A 17,914-nucleotide genomic window follows, 5' to 3' on the forward strand; every position below is an offset into this window, starting at 1 on the left:
ACCTGGCCTATAGTTACCTGCTTTTTGTCTACTTCCTTTTTTAAACAGAGGCGTCACATTGGCTGTTTTCCAATCTGCGGGAACCACCCCAGAGTCCAGTGAATTTTGGTAAATGATTACTAGTGCATTTGCTACTTCCCCCATCACCTCTTTTAGTACCCTGGGATGCATTTCATCAGGGCCAGGAGACTTGTCTACCTTTAGCCCCATTAGCTTGCCCAGCATTGCCTCCTTAGTGATAATAGTTTCTAGATCCTCACCTGCTATAACCTTCTTTCAACTCTTTAAATGCTTGGGAAAGGAATGAGTCAACCTCAGAAAACATACTACGATAAATTCTGACTGAGGTTAAATGCTGCTTTATGCTCAGCTGTTAATTTTAAATCCAAGATAGATAAATTTTTGTTCAGCAGTGGTATTGGGGAATATAGGCCTAAGGCAGGTATATGGAGTTAGACTATAGATCAGCTATGATCTCATTGAATGGTGGAACAGGCTTGAAGGGTTCCTGTGTTGCTATGTTCCTATGATAAAAGTGAAAGAAAAATTATCTTCACTTTTTAAGCAAATATAATAAAAGCAGCATTCTGTGTTTCATACGTTTTTGTTTCTGATTACTATCTACCATAGTCCATTTTGGTTTGGAAGGATTTGAAAGTACTTCAAACCATGCAGCTGCTAACAGTTAACTTTCCTTTTAACTAAACTCCCCAACACCTATCTCACAGTTCAGTGCCTGGCAATGGCATCCTTTTATGTGGACTGATAGCGAGAGGATAGAACAGCGGTGAGGGAGTGCTGGTGGTGAGAAAAGAAAAAGAAATATGACTTATCAGTAGCCATGTATCTATGGAGATGGACTAAATTTAATGCAGTATGGCGAAAACCAGAAGCAAACAAGAACTAGTAAAAATGTGCTTTCAGCAGGTGTTTGCCTGTGGATTTGACTTAATCTCCACTGAAAGAAAAAGATGGCAGTTTTAATTCTGGAGTGTTTGTTGCATCTTGATACAGGATTTTGTCAGAAGCACCGTCAATGATCTTTAAAATAATTGCACTTAATAGGAGATGAAGACTGCGGGCAGCTGCATTTACTAAAGCTAGCAACTCTGTGAATAGTGCAGTATTAAAGTACCTTGTCCTGTGTCAGGCTCAGCTGTGTCTAGTTATATGAGTGAAGAGTTATATTCGGTGTATGACCCTGTGGATGGGATAAGTTGATATTGATGTTCAGTTACATCGCTGTCTAATATAATGATTTGGATAAACTCATATTAGCTTCAGTCTCTTGGATGGACATTCCCAAATGCGATCACAATTCTGATGTGGCATCGATTCTGGGGCAACTGCGGGATGTCTGCTGGATTCTACCCAGAGATGGCCAATTAAGAAAGTACTGTCTGGGGCACCAGGAGGCAGCTCCATGTGACTGTAGTCAATGAATGTTGTACCTCCAATACTAAAGAGTTGAATTTTACTGCCATGTCAAAACAAGCTTGGAGGATCCAACACGTTCCCACTTCTGTGAGACTTTGCTCATGGGTGCTCAGCAATCTATTGGGATTGGCTACAGGCTCCACAGCCCTGAACAGTCGATTAGAACAACTGAGGACCCATTTAGGTGCTATTTTGTGACTGTGCCGTTGTTGGAGCAGGCCAGCTCAATCGAGGCAGACCAATGGGAGCAGTCCATGTGATTACTGGAGCCGGAAACTTCTGCCCCACAATGACAGGGTCACAGAGACTGAAAACTGCGACCACATCCATTGAGGTTTCCCCATCCACTCTAACTGCTCTGCCAGCTTTGGGCCTCTTTTTTTTCCTTCTTGACTTCTCTCATGAGAGAGGTGGATCCTGCTGAGGTGAATAGGTGAGCATGAGGGGCTGTTGCATACTCTCCAGGAAGTCAAGAAAGAAGGAGACCTAAAGCTGGTAGAGCAGTCAGAGAGGAAGGAAAACCTCTGTGTGGGTGTAGTACGTGGATGGGGTCGCAGTTTTCGGTCTCTGTGACCCTGTCATTGTGGGGCAGGAATCTCTTGCTCCAGTGGTCACATGGATTGTTCCTGCCTCAATTGAGCTGATTGTGCTGGCACATGATGGGGCTGCTCCAACAATGGCACAGCCACAAAATGGCCCCCACTGCTGTAGAGTTGGTAGCCAACCTTGATAGACTGCAGTGCTCATGGAAGCGGGAATGAGTTGGAGACTCGACCCAATGTGTCTCACCCATTTCTCTGTCTTACCTCCCAGCTTGTTTCATGTGGCAGGAAAATGTAATTCTTTCGTATTTGAGGTAGAAAATCCATTGACTAATGTCACATGGAGCTGCAGAGCTAAAAGTACTTTGATTTATGTGCAAAATGTCCTGGCTAATTGGTGTGAACGTAAGTGGTAGCCCTATTTAAAAACAAATGTTGAACCTATTTGGTTCTATACATCAGTATTATTTGAATGATGCTTCGGTGATGTAAGTAACTTAAGGACATAGAGTCATAGAGTAATGCAGCATGGAAACAGGCCCTTCAGCCCAAACTGGTTCATGCTGACCATGGTGCCCACTCAGCTAGTTCCAATTGCCCGCATTTGGTCTATATCCCTCTGAACCTTTCCCATCCATATACCCATCCAAATGTTTTTTAAATGTTGCTATTGCACCTGCCTCAACCACCCTCTCTGGCAGCCCACTCTCTGCGTGAAAAAGTTGTCCCTCCATAAATCTTTCCCCTCTCACCTTAAACGTATGCCCTGTAGTTTTCATCCCTGGGAAAAAGACTATATGTATTCATCCTATCTATGTCCTTCATGATTTTATACACCTCAATAAGGTCACCCCTCATTCTCATGTTCCAAGGAATAAAGTCCTATCCTGGTCTACCTTTCCCTATAACTCAGGCCTACTAGTCTTGGCAACATCCTTGTAAATCTTCTTTGTACACTTTCCAGTTTAACTATGCCTTTCTTATAACAGGGTGACCAAAATGGTACACAGTACTCCAAGTGAGGCCTCAGCAATGACTTCCACAACTATAACATAATATCTCAATTCCTATACTCAATATCTCGACTGATGAAGCCCAGCATGCTAAATGCCTTCTTCACCATCCTGTCCACCTGTGACACTACTTTCAACGAACTATGTATTTGTACTCCTAGGTCCCTCTGTTCCACTACACTCCTCAGGGCCTTAGCATTTATTGTATAAGTCCTGTCTTGGTTTGACTTTCCAAAGTGCAATACCTCTCACTTACCAGTATTGAATTGCATTTGCCAATCCTCAGCCCACTTTCCCTTCTGATCAAGATCTCACTGTAATTTTTGACCTTCTTTACTATGAACTGTACCTCCTAATTTTGTAGCATCCACAAACTTACTAATCATGACTTGTACATTCACATCCAGATCATTTATGTAAATAACAAAGATCCCAGCACCGATCCCCGTGCCACACCACTGGTCACAGGCCTCAGGTCCAAGAACCAACCTGCAACCATCATCCCGTGCTTCCTACCATTGAACCAATTTTGAATCCAATTAGCTAGCTCTCCCTGGATCACATATGACCTAACCTTTACGAAGAGCCTGCCATGTGGGACCTTGTCAAAGGCCTTACTCACTAAAGGCGATATGGCCAACATCCACTTCCCTACTGTCATCCATCCTCTTGGTTACCTCTTTGAAAAACGTTAAAAGATTTGTGAGACATGACTTGCTGCGCACAAATCCATGCTGACTATCCCTAATCAGACCTTGACTATCCAAATATTGGTTAATCCTGTTCCTCAGTATCCTCACCAATAACTTGCCTACCACTGATGTAAGGTTCAGTGGCCTGTAGTTCCCTGGCTTGTCTTTGCTACCTTTCTTAAACAATGGAGCAACATTAGCCACCTTCCAGTCTTCCAGAACTTCACCAGTGGCTAAAGATGAAGCAAAAATCTCTGCAAGGCCTCTGCAATTTCTTCCCTAGCCTCCCATAATATCTGAGAATGGACTTGATCAGGCCCAGGGGATTTATCCATCTTAATGCGCTTTAAGGCTGCAAACACCTCCTCTCTGGTAATATGTATGCGGTCTAAAACATCCCCACTGGTTTCCTTTATTTGCTTTGCTTCTGTGATTCTCTCCTCAGTAAACATTGAGGAGACATATTCATTAAAAATCTCCCCCATCTCCTGTGGCTCCACACATAGACAGCTATGTTCATCTTTAAGGGGACCTATTCTCTCCCTAGGCACTCTCTTACTCTTAATATAGCTATAAAACCTCTTGGGATTAACTTTTAACTTTATCTGCCAGATCCGTCTCACATCCTCTTTTTGCTCCTCAGATTTCCCTCTTAAGTATACTCCCACCTCATGTAGGGATTCACTTGAGCCCGATAGCATGAACCCAGTGTATGCCTAACCAAAGCCTCGATATCCATCTTCAGCCAGGGATCCCTTAACCTGTTAGATTTTCCCTTCACCCTAACAGAGACATACTGTCCCTGGACTCTTAATATCACACTTTTAGAAGCCTCCCATTTGCTAGTCATTCCTGTACCTCAAAACAGACACACCCAATTGACCTCTGCTAAATCTTGCCTAATGGCCCCAAAATTGACCCAGCTCCAGTTTAGCACCTTAACCTGTGAACCTGTCCTATCTTTTTCCATAACTGTGTTAAAACTATGAGAGTTATGGTCACTGGACCCAAAGTGTCCTCCGACTGACACTTCAATCACTTGCCCGACTTTGTTTCCTAAGAGGAGGTCCCATGTTGCATCCTCCCGAGTAGGGCCTTCTACGTATTGATTTAGGAAACTTTCTTGGACATGTCCTGAATTGCAAGTTTATTTTGTTTTCACCCGCTTCCCTTCTCAAGAAACAACAATCTTTCTCACTGGTCAGCTTTCTTCAGCAAATTGGATTTAAAAGGGATGAAGAATCCAGCTCCCAGATTTCAGCCTTGGTTACTACAATGCATACAAATCACAGAAAAGTACTTTTGTGGGGAGAATGAGGTCATCTCGGTAGAGGAGTTATTTATCATTAATCCTAGGCCTTTTGAAGAGTTAAAGAATAGGCTGGTGACAAATGGTGGCTGCAATTTTCACTCCACAAGTTTCAGTGGAATATACTGGTAAATGTATTTGAAGGTTGAGGTGGATTCAGTGACACAGTGACTTAACATCTGGTTGGCTTTTGTTCTGCTTTCCTACGCTTCTGTGCTGCCTGCCTGGTGTGACCTGGGTCAAGTTGTTTATGCAGGCCAGATGGATTAACAACTGGAAATAGTTAAGGAAAGTTCCCGTCTGCTACAGGCCTGTATCATTTCAGACTGCACGGCCTTCCAGCTACTGTCCAAAAAATGCTGCCAGGAAGTCTCCAACTGTAAACCTTCCCTTCCTGTATCTGCTATTTTCCCAACTGCAAGGCTGTGGGAAGTGATGAGGCCCTGCTGCAGAGGTTCTGCCTGAGGCTGGGTGCAAGCAGGGGGTCACATATCAGGCCAGTTTTTCTGAGGGGTTACAATCTTGCCACTCTGGCCTTTTTGAGAAGAGATTCCACTTGGGGCTTCAGAAACGCAGTTCTTTCTTCGCACACAACTGACAGTGAAAGGCAAACCATGCACCCTTTTCACAGCAGAAATTTTAAGGTCGAGATCGCTACTTTGACAGTTGTTGTCAAGTCTTGAGTATGTAAGGTGAGTGTAATGTTAGGGTGCTTTGGTAGGGTGTTAGGTGTGCTGGGGGCAGAGGGGAGTCAGGTAAGTAGGATGTCTACTGAGTAGGGAGTAGGAAGCCAGGTTTAGGATGCTAAATGAGTAGGAGATGGGGGCGGTTTGGGAGCAGCTAAGTAGGGTGCCATCTGTGTAGGGGGTAGTATGCCTGATGGGTAGGGTCAAGCACAGTGGGTAGGTGCCAGGTGGTAAGGTGTGCTAAGGAGAGGATGCATTGTTTAGGGTAGATCAGCATGGATGGGAGAAATCTGGTTTGCTGGTACGCTGGAAGGGTAAGTGTTGGGTCAGGAAGGGTTTAGGTCCATTAGGGTGATGATGGGGTGGTCAGGTTGGTTGGATGTGTGGTCTAGTCTGGCCAGCGTAGGGCTTAGGGTTTGGGATTGGAGGTGGTGTGTTTGGGTGTGGTGTGAAGTAAGTGAAGGATGTGTCAGATTGGGGAGAATGTGGGTCAGGGACAGAGTTGGAGACATGTGTGCGTCATGGTCACCTCGGAGTGTGTGTGGTAACTATGGGGTCAGTTTAGTAGTTGCTCTGCCCCCACTATGTATTTAATTGTCTAACTTTCCCCGAGGAACTATTGACTTAATGTCATCAGAACTCTCTGAATTCACCAATTTAAAGGGAAACTTAGAGGGCTCAGACTGTAGAGAGGTTGCGCAGTGGAAAGTTTAATTTCCTGGGATAATCCTCTAGAGTCTGCTACAGTAGGGATTCCTCAGGGTGCCCGTACGACACTCCTATCGATATTGGAATAATGGATGTCTGACCATCGGAAAATCGGACTTTTTTTTTTGAGGACTCTTTTGGAAGGGAAGTAAAAACTGTCTTGAATAACTTTGTTGATGGCGACTTTTTTTTGAGTTTTCAGGAGGTGCTTTTTGAATTTCAAAGGTTCCTTTCTCACGGGGGGATGAACAGGAAGTGGAATGATGATCATCATTTCAGATAAAGACAATAGCAATGTTTGTGTGGGATTGCTCAAATATATTAATAATCAAACGTAGGAAGTCTTACCTAAAGTGTTGCCATCCCTTAACTCTGCTAGGAGCCTTTGTTGGCCTGGGCAAATACCTCAAAATGTCCGGAAATTGAGTCAAGAAGTCTTGTGCATTGGAAAGAGGCTGTTAGAATATAAGTTAATCTTAAGGTACACTTATTCTTCAAATTTAGCAGCGCAAAATTATTCCAGATTAAGTTATGAGGATATATTATCCAAATCTGATCTGTTTTGTCTTGAATTTAAAAGGTTAACGGGTGATCTGATTGAAATCTTCAAGACATTAACAGGAAAAGACAAGGTAGATAAACTTTTAGAACTAGGGACACAGCCTGAGAATTGGGGTTAAACCTTTCAGGAGCGATTTTAGGAAGCACTTCTACACACAAAGGATGGTAGATGTTTAGAACTCTCTTCCACAAATGGCAGTGGATGCTGGATCAATTGTTAATTTTAAATCTGAGATAGATACCTTTTTGTTAGGCAAAAGTATTCGGGATATGGGCCAAAGACAGGTGTATGGAGTTAGGCCACAGATCAGCCATGATATCATTGAATGTTGGAATAGGCTTAAGTGGCCTGCTTCTGTTCCTATGTTCTCACCAGGGCATGAAAGGTGGAGATGAAGGTCCTCTCTACAGGAGATTTCTCAACTGTTTTCCTTCTGGGGTTTGCCTCCAACATTAATGATTCCGTAGGCCCCTGTAACAGTAGTTCCTCAGTGTGAGAATCAAGTAACGATTGAATTTACATTAATTTTGTTTTATTTTCATAATTTGGAATCTGTTATGTTGAGGTGAGCAGACCGTTAATGAGGTGAGTAAATAAATAGCCTGTGTGCCAAATACTGTGAGCTCATTCTAAGCAACCTCACAACCAAAGGATGAGATCTAAGTTCTGCAACATCCAATAGTATTGCAGAATGAAACAGGAGCAGGAGAAAACACCACAAAATTTCCATCCTTAATGATGGAGCAGCTCAGCACATTAGTGGGAAAAAGCAAGGCTAAAGCATTTGCAAATGTTGTCAGCCAGAAATGTCGAGTGGATGATCCACCTCAACCATTTCTTGAGGTCTCTAATATCAGAGATGCCAATCTACAGCCAATTTGATTGACTCCATATCAGGAAATGGCTAAAGGATTGGCAGAGCGGTGTTTGCCATTGTCATTTCTGGTGCCTGAGTTGATACCAGGTGATCCGTCCAGTTTCATTCCTTTAGAGACTTGTTCGTGATTTGATACAACTGAGTGACTTGCTAGGCCATTTCAGAGGGCAGTCAAAAGTCGACCAGATTGCTGTAGGTTTGGACTCACATGTAGGCCAGACCAGGTAAATACAGCAGATTTCCTTTTCTGAAAGATATTAGTGAACCAGCTGGGTTGTTACATCAATTAACAGTGGCTTCGTGGTCATAATTAGACTTTTAATTCTGGATTTATTTTTAAGTTAAACTGCAGTACCAGCTTGGGTCCCCAGAACGTAACCTGATCTCTGGATTACTAGACCAGCAACAGTGCCAATACGCCATTGTCTCCCCCCTCCCCGTTCACAATATTCAGTTTTATTTTTAACTCCTCTGAGAATGAAGCAGTCCATGTCGATAATCAACAAGACCTGGATACCGATCAGTCTCAGGATAATGAATAGCAGTTTTGAAGAGAAATCTAGGCATATCCCCCTTGGCATTACCATCACTGAATCCCCACTATCAACAAAAATCCAAAGAACTGTGGATGCTATAAATCAGAAGCAAAATCTGAAATTGCTGGACAAACTCAGCAGGTCTGGCAGCACCTGTGGAGAGAAAGCAGAGTTAACATTTCAGGTCCAGTGCTCCCTTCTTTACAACTCATAAGTTATATCTTTCAATCAAACCTGTCCTGGGTTTCAGTGGAAATAGCACCAACCATTTTAATGTTTCTTTACAGTTCAAATTTTCAAGCCCTGACAACATCCTCTATAAACCACGTCTGATCTCTCTAGTGCCTTCTGAAGAAGGGTCACTGGACCTGACTCTGCTTTCTCCCCATAAATGCTGGCTGACCTGAGTTTTTCCAGCAATTTCAGATTTTGCTTCCCCGCTATCAACATCCTGAGGATTACTGTTGACCAGAAACTGAAGTTGATATGCTGTTATAAATGCTGTGGCAACAAAAGCAGGTCAGAGGGTAGGAATTCTGTGACGTGTAACTCGACTCCTGTCTCCTCATTGTCTGTCTCTTGGAACAAGACAGGAATGTGTCGGAATAAGCTGCACTTGCTTGGATGAGTTCAACCTGATTTAGGATGTAGTAGCCTGCTTGATTGGCACTCTATTCGCCAGCTTAAGCATTCACTACCTTTTACCACATGCACAGTGGCAGCAGTATCTATAATCTATGAGATGCTTTGCAGCAATTCACCAAGATTTGATTGTCAGCTTGTTTTGAGCCCAAGTGGCACAATGTTTAGTACTGCTGCCTGACAGTGCTGGGGACCCGGTTCAATTCCAGTCTCAGGCAACTGTGCAAACTCCACACAGACATTCTCCCTGTATCTGCGTGGGTTTCCTCCGGGTGCTGCAGTTATCTCCCGAAGTCCAAAGATTTGCCATGGGAAATTCAGGGTTACAGGGATAGGGTGGGAGTGTGGGTCTGGTTGGGATGCTCTTCGGAGGTCGGTGTGCACTTGAGGGGCCGAATGCCCTGCTTCCACACTTCATGGATTCCATGACCTCTACCACACTGCTTACCTGCGAGTTCTCCAAGACACACACCATCCTGACCTAGAATTATATCCCACTTCCTCACTGATGCAGGGTTAAAACCCTGGATCTCTCTAACTAACAGCACAGTGGGTGTACCAACATCAGGTGGATTGCAATGATTCAAGTAGGTTGCTCTCTATTACCTTCTCAAGGGATTATTAATGACATCAAATGCTGGTCTAGCCAGCAATGCCAATATCTCATGAAAGAATTGTTGAAAGGTCACTGAACTGAGGTTAGTAGAGATATACTGCATTTACTAAACTCTCACTGATGTTGAATCATCACTAGCTTCACTTGTCTTTTCAACCAAGTAGAGAGGAGTGTGCCTGCTGATGTTAGACATCATCTTCTTGGCAACATGTCAGGCCAGTGACCATGAGCCTCTAGGGCCAAGAGACAGATCCCAGTTCCTTCACTCCCGTGTTGGGCCAAGACCTGCTCTAAAGTGATTCTGTGCTGGTGTCAGTTGGTATCTCGGGGTAAGAACGGATACTGCAACCTTCAGGGATTGGCATTATGTGGTCTTTGCAGTGGAGTCAGTGACTTATTAATCTGTCCTTGAAACGTTCTTTCAGATCTGGGATGGAGTCCCAACTGTCCGTTATAGAATAGTTTTGGAATTTTAGAGATGCTGTAACTTTTTTTTAGGGGAGGCAATGGCCTAGTGGTATTATCGCTGGACTATTAGTCCAGAAACCCAGATAATGTTCTGGGACTCGGGTTTGAATCCCGCCAGGTCAGATGGTGGAATTTGAATTCAATAAATATCTGGAATTAAGAATCTAATGATGACCATGAATCCATTGTCGATTGTCGGAAAAACTCACCTGGTTCACTAATTCCTTTAGGGAAGGAACCTGCCATGTTTACCTGGTCTGGCCTACATGTGACTCCAGACCCACAGCAATTTGGTTGACACTCAACTGCCCTCTGGGCAATTAGGGATGGGCAATAAATGCTGCCTCACCAGCGACGCCCCTCATCTTGTCAATGAATAAAGGAAAAAAAACTTGGGCTCACAAGGATGCTACCTGATATGAGAAAAAGTAATTAAGACCTGGATCTTTTACAATCATTTGAAGTAGTTTATGGAGTGCAATGATACCAGTGATCCCAAATGTGGAAGAATGGCGACTGGATTTTCCCCAAATAAATAGCTCTGGAATAAGATCAAAATCCAAGATGCTTCTAAATTAGTGTACCCTAATTTTCATTCACATCAAAGAATTAAAACTGGAGTTTGAAGTGACGGATGTGAATATTGGTACATCTCCTATTTGGAGGAGTAAAGTTCAGGGCATAGAGTCATACAGTTGTTTTACAATTGCCAGAATCTTGTTTGCAAGGATGCAACAGTAAGCAGAAAGTAAGAGTGAGACAGAAGCTGTTCAGGCTAGGATGGAGATTTTACAAAAGAAGCAATGAATTGTAAGGAATTTGATGGGTAAAGGAACTTTCACTATGGAAACTAATTCATTGTTGAACAGATTCATTATGCTGAAGATTATTGCTTAGCAGACGTGACAGTAGTCTAACTGGTTTGTGTTTTATGGCTAGAGTTTGTGTCTTGTGTTAGCACTGCCATAACAACAGCTGTACAGCTTTACACCATGTGATTGGATGAAAGAGCATAACATGATTGGAATTCTATTTCAGGGCTTTGGTGTCAGAAAGAGGATTTAATGGAGTAACAGCCCTCTGTTTTTCTGGGCCAACGTACAGTTGAATTTTTTTTTCAGTTTGGAACAAATGGCTTATTGATTATGTTATACAGCCACCATATTAAAGACTTTAATATAATTTTGACAACAAAAAGAACACAGCCTTTTATAAGTTAATTTAGCATGTCTCCAACTCTCTCTAATTCTCAATTAATCATTAGCAATTTATGGCAGCTAATAAGATGTTTTAGTTAAAGATTAACATAACTCCAGTATTTAATTCTCCAGAAGAGTTAATGAATGCAATAGTAAGAGCTAGCGTAATACATAAAGTCAGGTTATTGTATCCATGCTTTATGAATTTAGATAAATTACTATTGACCCCATGTTATATGTTGAGCTGAGCGGTGCCTTTCTTTTCTATATAAACATAATATGGAAGTATTAAACTCCAAGCAGCACACACACATGGCTTGTTAAGGAATTGGTCTCCCTCTGCTGAATATTTTGTGCACTACAATTTTGAACCACTAATTTGTCCATCATTTATCCAGGTCTGGCTTCAGAAAAGTGGTGGTTCTTTGGTTGGAGCCAAAGAAAGTTAGACATTTTTATAAAATGAGATAAATGTAACATGATACATTCAGTATTTTACAATTCCCCCATTGAGCAGTGACATCTAATCCCCACTGTTCCCAACTGCAATGCAATGATAGTAACAACAGAATTCACCCTAAATTAGTAAATGTGAAGTCAATGGGTACAGTAGGGGAGAAACTCTTCCTTGGCTGGACTCAAAGGCAGATGGTTGTGGTTATTGGAGATCACTTACCTGAACTCTAGGATACACATGCAGTAGTTCCTCAGGGTTGTGTACCATGCCTAACCATCTTTAGGGCTTCATCAATGACTTTGCCTCCACTAAAAGGTCAAAAGCTGGGATGTTCTGATGATGGCACAATGTTCAGCACCATTCGCGACTTTTCAGATACTGAAGCAGCCTGTTTCTATGTGAAGCAAAACCTGGACAACATTCAGGCTTGGGCTGACAAGTGGCAAAGTAATGATGGCACCACATAAGTGCCAGGCAATGACCATCTCCAACAAGAGAGAATTTAACCATCACCCCTTGACGTTCAGTGGCATTACCATTGCTGAACCCCTCCTGATAAACACCCTGGGGGTTACTATTGGCCAGAAACTGAACTGAACTAGTTGTAAATACTGTGACTACAAGAGCAGGTCAGAGGCTAGGAATTCCTGAGGAACTCATGCCCTGACTCTCCAGATCGTGTCCACCATCAACAAGGCACAAGTCAGGAATATGATGCAGTTACCTAGATGAGTGCAGCTCCAACAACACTCGAAGCTTGACACCTTCCAATGGCACTCCATTTACCACTGATAAAAAGTAGCAGCAGTGTACACCATCTACGAAATTTACAGTGACATACCAAAGTTCCTCTCAAGGCATCTTCTCGACTTGCAAACAGCAGACAAATGGGAACGTCACCACTTGCAAATTCCCCTCCAGGTCAAGCACCAACCTGACCTGCATATCTCTGTTCCTTCACTGTTTTTGGGTCAAAATCCTGGAACTCCCCAACAGCATTGTGGGTGTCCCTACACCCGATGGACAGCAGTAATTCAATAAGGCAGATCATTACCATCTTTTTCTGAGGCAATTAGGTGGCCTAGGTGATGCTCACATCTCTCAAACTACTGAAGAAAAATCAGCAACCTACAAGTCTACTGTTGTTCTGAAGCTGAACTGGAGTAGCCATAGAAATGGTAAAGTCGGGGATTGCAGCCTTGGAATTCTGCTGGTCTTGGAATTTGGGACCACAATTATCTAATGTAGGCAGTTAACCATTGGTAAGGAATTTTCAGACAGTTTAATAAGTTTGTCGAGGAGGAGCAGCTTAGATTTGATACATAATGGGTAATTAGACAAAAGTATATGACATAATAATTGAAGGTGGTTCACTGATAACAGGACAAATAAGACAATTGGCTCAAATGTGTTAAGTCAGGCTGGTCGCTACTATACTGCAGAGAGACAAAAGGTTATGGACAGGTTCAGAATACTCCCTTGTTTTTATTGATAAATTTGCTGACTTACTACCTTGATTTCATTGATTGAAAATTGCCTCAAATTTTGCGGTTGGCTGGGGTGGGATGAATCATTAATACCAGGGAGAACGGCGACAAGTTATAGGAAAACATTAATAAACTCATAGAACAGGCAAATAATTGTCCAATAAAGCTAACCAGTAAATGTGATGTTCTACATTTCGGGAGGAAAATAGGAAGTTAATTTGTTACTTGAAAGATGCATATCTAGGCAAGGAGGACGATCAAAGGGGTATCTGAATGCAAGTATACCGACAAACGACAATACCTCCCAATCACGAACCACTTCAACTCTCCCTCCCACTGCCTGAACGACACGTCCATCCTGGGCCTCCTCCAGTGTCACAAAGATGCCAGCTGAAAACTGGAGGAACAGCACTTCATTTTCCGCCTTGGAACCTACAACCTAATGGTCTCAATGTGGACTTTATGAGCTTCAAAATCTCCCCACCCCCGACCTCATCCCAAGACCAGCAACCCCTCCTCATCCCCGCCTCAATGACCTGTCCGTCCTGTCTCCGCCCATCCGCTCCACTATCCACCTCCTATCACCGCCTCTTCCCCTCTCCTATTTATTTCAGAGCCCCCTTCCCCTTCCCCATTTCTGAAGAAGGGTCCAGACCCGAAATGTCAGCCTTCCTGCTCATCTGATGCTGCTTGGCCTGCTGTGTTCATCCAGCTCCACACCTTGTTATCTCACACCCCAGCATTGGCAGTTCCTACTATCTGTACCAATCACTGAAGTTGTGCTTCATTAAAAAGCTGACCAAAGGCTAATCTTTATTTCTAGATGGATAGAAATGATAATTAGGGAAGTTATGGCATCAAGACTATATTTTGAGCACTCATGCAGTTCTGTTTGCAGTACATCAGAAGGAAATAGAGACATTGGAGAGAGTGCAGAGAAAATTTACAAGGATTATATTGATACACATGGCTGTATATAATCAGGAAAATATTGACAGGCTAGGTCTATCAAGAAGGCTGACAGGTAACCTAATTGTGGTCTTTAAAATTCTGAATAGTTTTTATACAGGACAATGTTTCCTCTTGTGGGGAGGAACATAATTACAATCAGTATAAGATAGTCACCAAGAAATTCATTAGATAATACAGAAAAGAAAACTCCTTTTGCACAAGAGTGCTGAGAATTTGGAACTGAAAACCGCAGAGTGGTTGAAATAAATCATAAGATGCATTTAAGCAGAAACGTTTGAGAGAGAAGAGATTAGATGGTTAGATGGTATTTTTAGATGAGAAAGTCTCAAGTGGCTGTTTGGACAGATTGGTCTGTTTTTGTGCCCTATAACCTAATGTTGTCCTGTGTAGTTAAATTTGATTTATCACTAATTATGTCTCTTTATTTTCTTGCAGTATACAATTGGACAGTGGATGAAACGATGGATTGGTTAATTAATTTTGTGGAATTGCCACAATATGCCAAGGTTTTCCAGGAAAACAACATTCGAGGAGTTGGCCTACCCAGGTTAGTTTTGAGGGAAACAGTTGACAGCTGGGTTTTCTGTTCTGCTGAGCGTGCTGATAATGCCCTTGAAACTAAATATGGAGATGCTGGTGTTGAACTGGGGTGGGCAGAGTCAGAAGTCACATGACACCAGGTTGTAGTCCAACAGGTTTATTTAAAATCACAAACTTTCGGAGCGCTGCTCCTTCATCAACTGAAATAAACCTGTTGGACCATAACCAGGTGTCATGTGACTCCTAACCTTGAAACTACAGGCAGTTAAAAATGACATGAAGTTATCTTATACCCAAGTTAATTTCTCACTTATTACTTGTGAGGCTTGACTCAAGAACTTTATGAAAAAATACCAAATGAAAACATTTCTGAAGAAGGGTCCTGAGCCGAAACGTCAACGTTCCTACTCCTCTGATGCTGCCTGGCCTGCTGTGTTCCTCCAGCTCCACTCTGTGTTATCTATGAATGAAATGTATTAAACTACAAACCTTGGTTCAAACATGAACAAAAGAGCTCAATTCCAGAGGTGAGGTGAGCGTGACAGCCCTTGATATCAAGTTCACATTTGACTGAGTGTGGTATCAATGAGCCCTAGCAAAACTGGAACCAATGGGTATCAGGAGGCAAACTCTCCGCTGATTGGAGTCATACTTGGCACGTAGGAAGATCATAGTGGTTGTTGGAGGCCAGTCCTCAGCTCCAGGACATCTGTGCAGGAGTTCCTCGGGGTAGTGTCCTAGGATCACCCATCTTCAGCTGCTTCGTCAATGACCTCACCTCCATCTTAAGGTCAGAACTGGGGATGTTCGCTGGCGATTGCACAATGTTCCACATCATTTGCAATTCCTCAGATACTGAAGCAGTCCATGTTCAAATGCAACAAAATCTGGACAATATTGGGCTGATAAGTGGCAAGTAATATACATTGCAACACAAATACCAGACAATGACCATCGCTGGTAAGAGATAATCTAGCCACTGCCCCCACCGTCAACATTTTAGCGTTATCATTGACCAGAACCTCAGCTGGGCTCGCCATATATACACGCTACTAGAGCAGGTATGAGACAAGGAATGCTGTGGCAAGTAACTCACCTCCTGACGCCCGAAAACCAGTCCGTCATCTACAAGGCACAAATCAGGAGTGTGATGAAGTACTGGGATAGTGGGAACTGCAGATGCTGGAGAATCTGAGATAACAAGGTGTAGAGCTGGATGAACACAGCAGGCCAAGTAGCATCAGAGGAGCAGGAAAGCTGACGTTTTGGGCCTAGACCATTTTAGGCCGGAAACGTCAGCTTTCCTGCTTCTTTGATGCTGCTTGGCCTGCTGTGTTCATCCAGCTCTACACCTTGTTATCTGTGATGAAGTACTCTCCACTTTCCTGGATGGGAGCAGCTACAACAACACTGGAGCTTGACATTGTTCAGGACAAAGCAGCCATCAAACATCTACTTCCTCTAACACTGGCACTCAGTAGCAGCGTCCCAAACACATGACCATTTTCATTTCAAAGGGCAAAAGCAGCATATATATGGGAAAACCACCACCTGTAAGATCCCCTCCAAGCCACTCACCATCCTGACTTGGAAATATATCACCGTTCCTTCACTGTCGCTGGGTCAAAATCCTGGAATCCTCTCCCTAAAGGGATTTTGGGTCAACCCACAGCAGGCAGACTGCAATGATTCAAGAAGACAGCTCACCACCACCTCCAAGGGCAACTATGGGCAGACCACAAATGCTGGCTCAGCCAGCAATACCCATATCTCATGAATTAATATAAGAAAAACCAGAGTGGGCTGTTCAGCCCATCCAATCTGTGTTTGTGTCTAGCATTTACATGAACAATATTCCTAATCCCACATGTATATCCTGTGTGATAGAAAAATCCCTTTTTTTTTTGAAGAGAAGGAAGAGTAGATGTCATATGTCTGATGTCCAATCAATGTTCTACACACCATTTTATCCTTCACCTCAGACCACCCATACAGAATCAGTTACCATTTGACTCATTGCTGTTTTGTGAAATGTTGCTCTGTGCAAATTGGCTACTGTATTTTCCAACAAAATGAAGTGACTGCAATTCAAAAGTAAATTATTGTCTCTGATGTATTTTGGGCCATGCTGAAGATTTAAAAGTCACTTTAGATAAATACAAGTTCTTTCTGTTGATAGTGGCTATTATTTCCTACCTTTTAACCCATCTCAAATGTGAATTGTGATTTTATTGAGCGATCTGTATTTGTTATTGCTTGACAAGAATCTGCCATGATCCGGAGTTAACCAACAATGTCTAAATTGTCTGATGGCCAATAACCTAATTTTTACTGCCTGTGCTTTGTTACATAAGAATAATAAAATCCCTACAGTGGGGAAGCAGGCATTCAGCTCATCGAATCCACACCAATCCTCTGAAAAGCATCCCACCCAGGCCCACCCTCCTACCCTATCCCTGTAACCTTGCATTATCCGTGGCTAACCCACCTAGTCTGCACATCCCTGGACACTATGGGACAATTTAGCATGGCCAATCTACCTAACCTGCACATCTTTGGACTGTGGGAGGAAACTGGAGCATCCGGAGGAAACCCACGCAGACACGGGGAGAATGTGCAAACTGCACACAGACAGTCGCCCGAGGCTGGAGTCGAACCTGGGTCCCTGGCGCTGAGGCAGTAGTGCTAACCACTGAGCCACCGTGCTACCCTCATCCATTGTGAGATTATGTATTTGTTTATGCTTCAATTAAAATGAAGATCCATGCATTCTTATGTTCAATATCTACAATGTTTAGGTGAGATTTCGGCAATGTCGAGTTGTAGCCTAAAGGAACAAAATTAGGCCATTTGGCCCATCAGGTCTGCTGCAACATCTTCAAAGTTCCATCTCTGCTCTTCTATTATAGCTCTCATGAAATGAAAGCTAACACTGTATTTCCCTTCCTAGCTGCCAACTAAATCTGCATTTAAACCTTAAGAGAATCTTGAACTAGTGCTTCAGATTTCTGAAGCCTTTCCCAGTTTAGAAAATAGTCTGTGGCTCCTGCCTAAATGCATACCTCACATTTTTCCATGTTGTATTTCATCTGCCACTTCTTAGCCCACCCTCCTAACAACGACTGAGGTCAGGTAACCAGCTTATAGTTTCCTTTCTTCTGCCTCCCCCCT

General features: G+C 43.0%; 1 protein-coding gene across 1 annotated transcript in view; it reads left to right on the forward strand.

Annotated features, from left to right (window-relative positions):
• Positions 1–17,914, forward strand: part of LOC109930644 (stromal interaction molecule 2-like) — an 88,312-nt gene that overhangs the window by 65,067 nt on the left and 5,331 nt on the right. The window contains exon 5 of the mRNA XM_048601621.1: positions 14,639–14,839. Within this exon, the coding sequence (XP_048457578.1) occupies positions 14,639–14,839 (201 nt within the window). The remainder of the gene's footprint in view (positions 1–14,638; positions 14,840–17,914) is intronic.

Source organism: Rhincodon typus, chromosome 1 (genome assembly GCF_021869965.1).
Source record: "Rhincodon typus isolate 14 chromosome 1, sRhiTyp1.1, whole genome shotgun sequence".
Classification (NCBI taxonomy): domain Eukaryota; kingdom Metazoa; phylum Chordata; class Chondrichthyes; order Orectolobiformes; family Rhincodontidae; genus Rhincodon; species Rhincodon typus.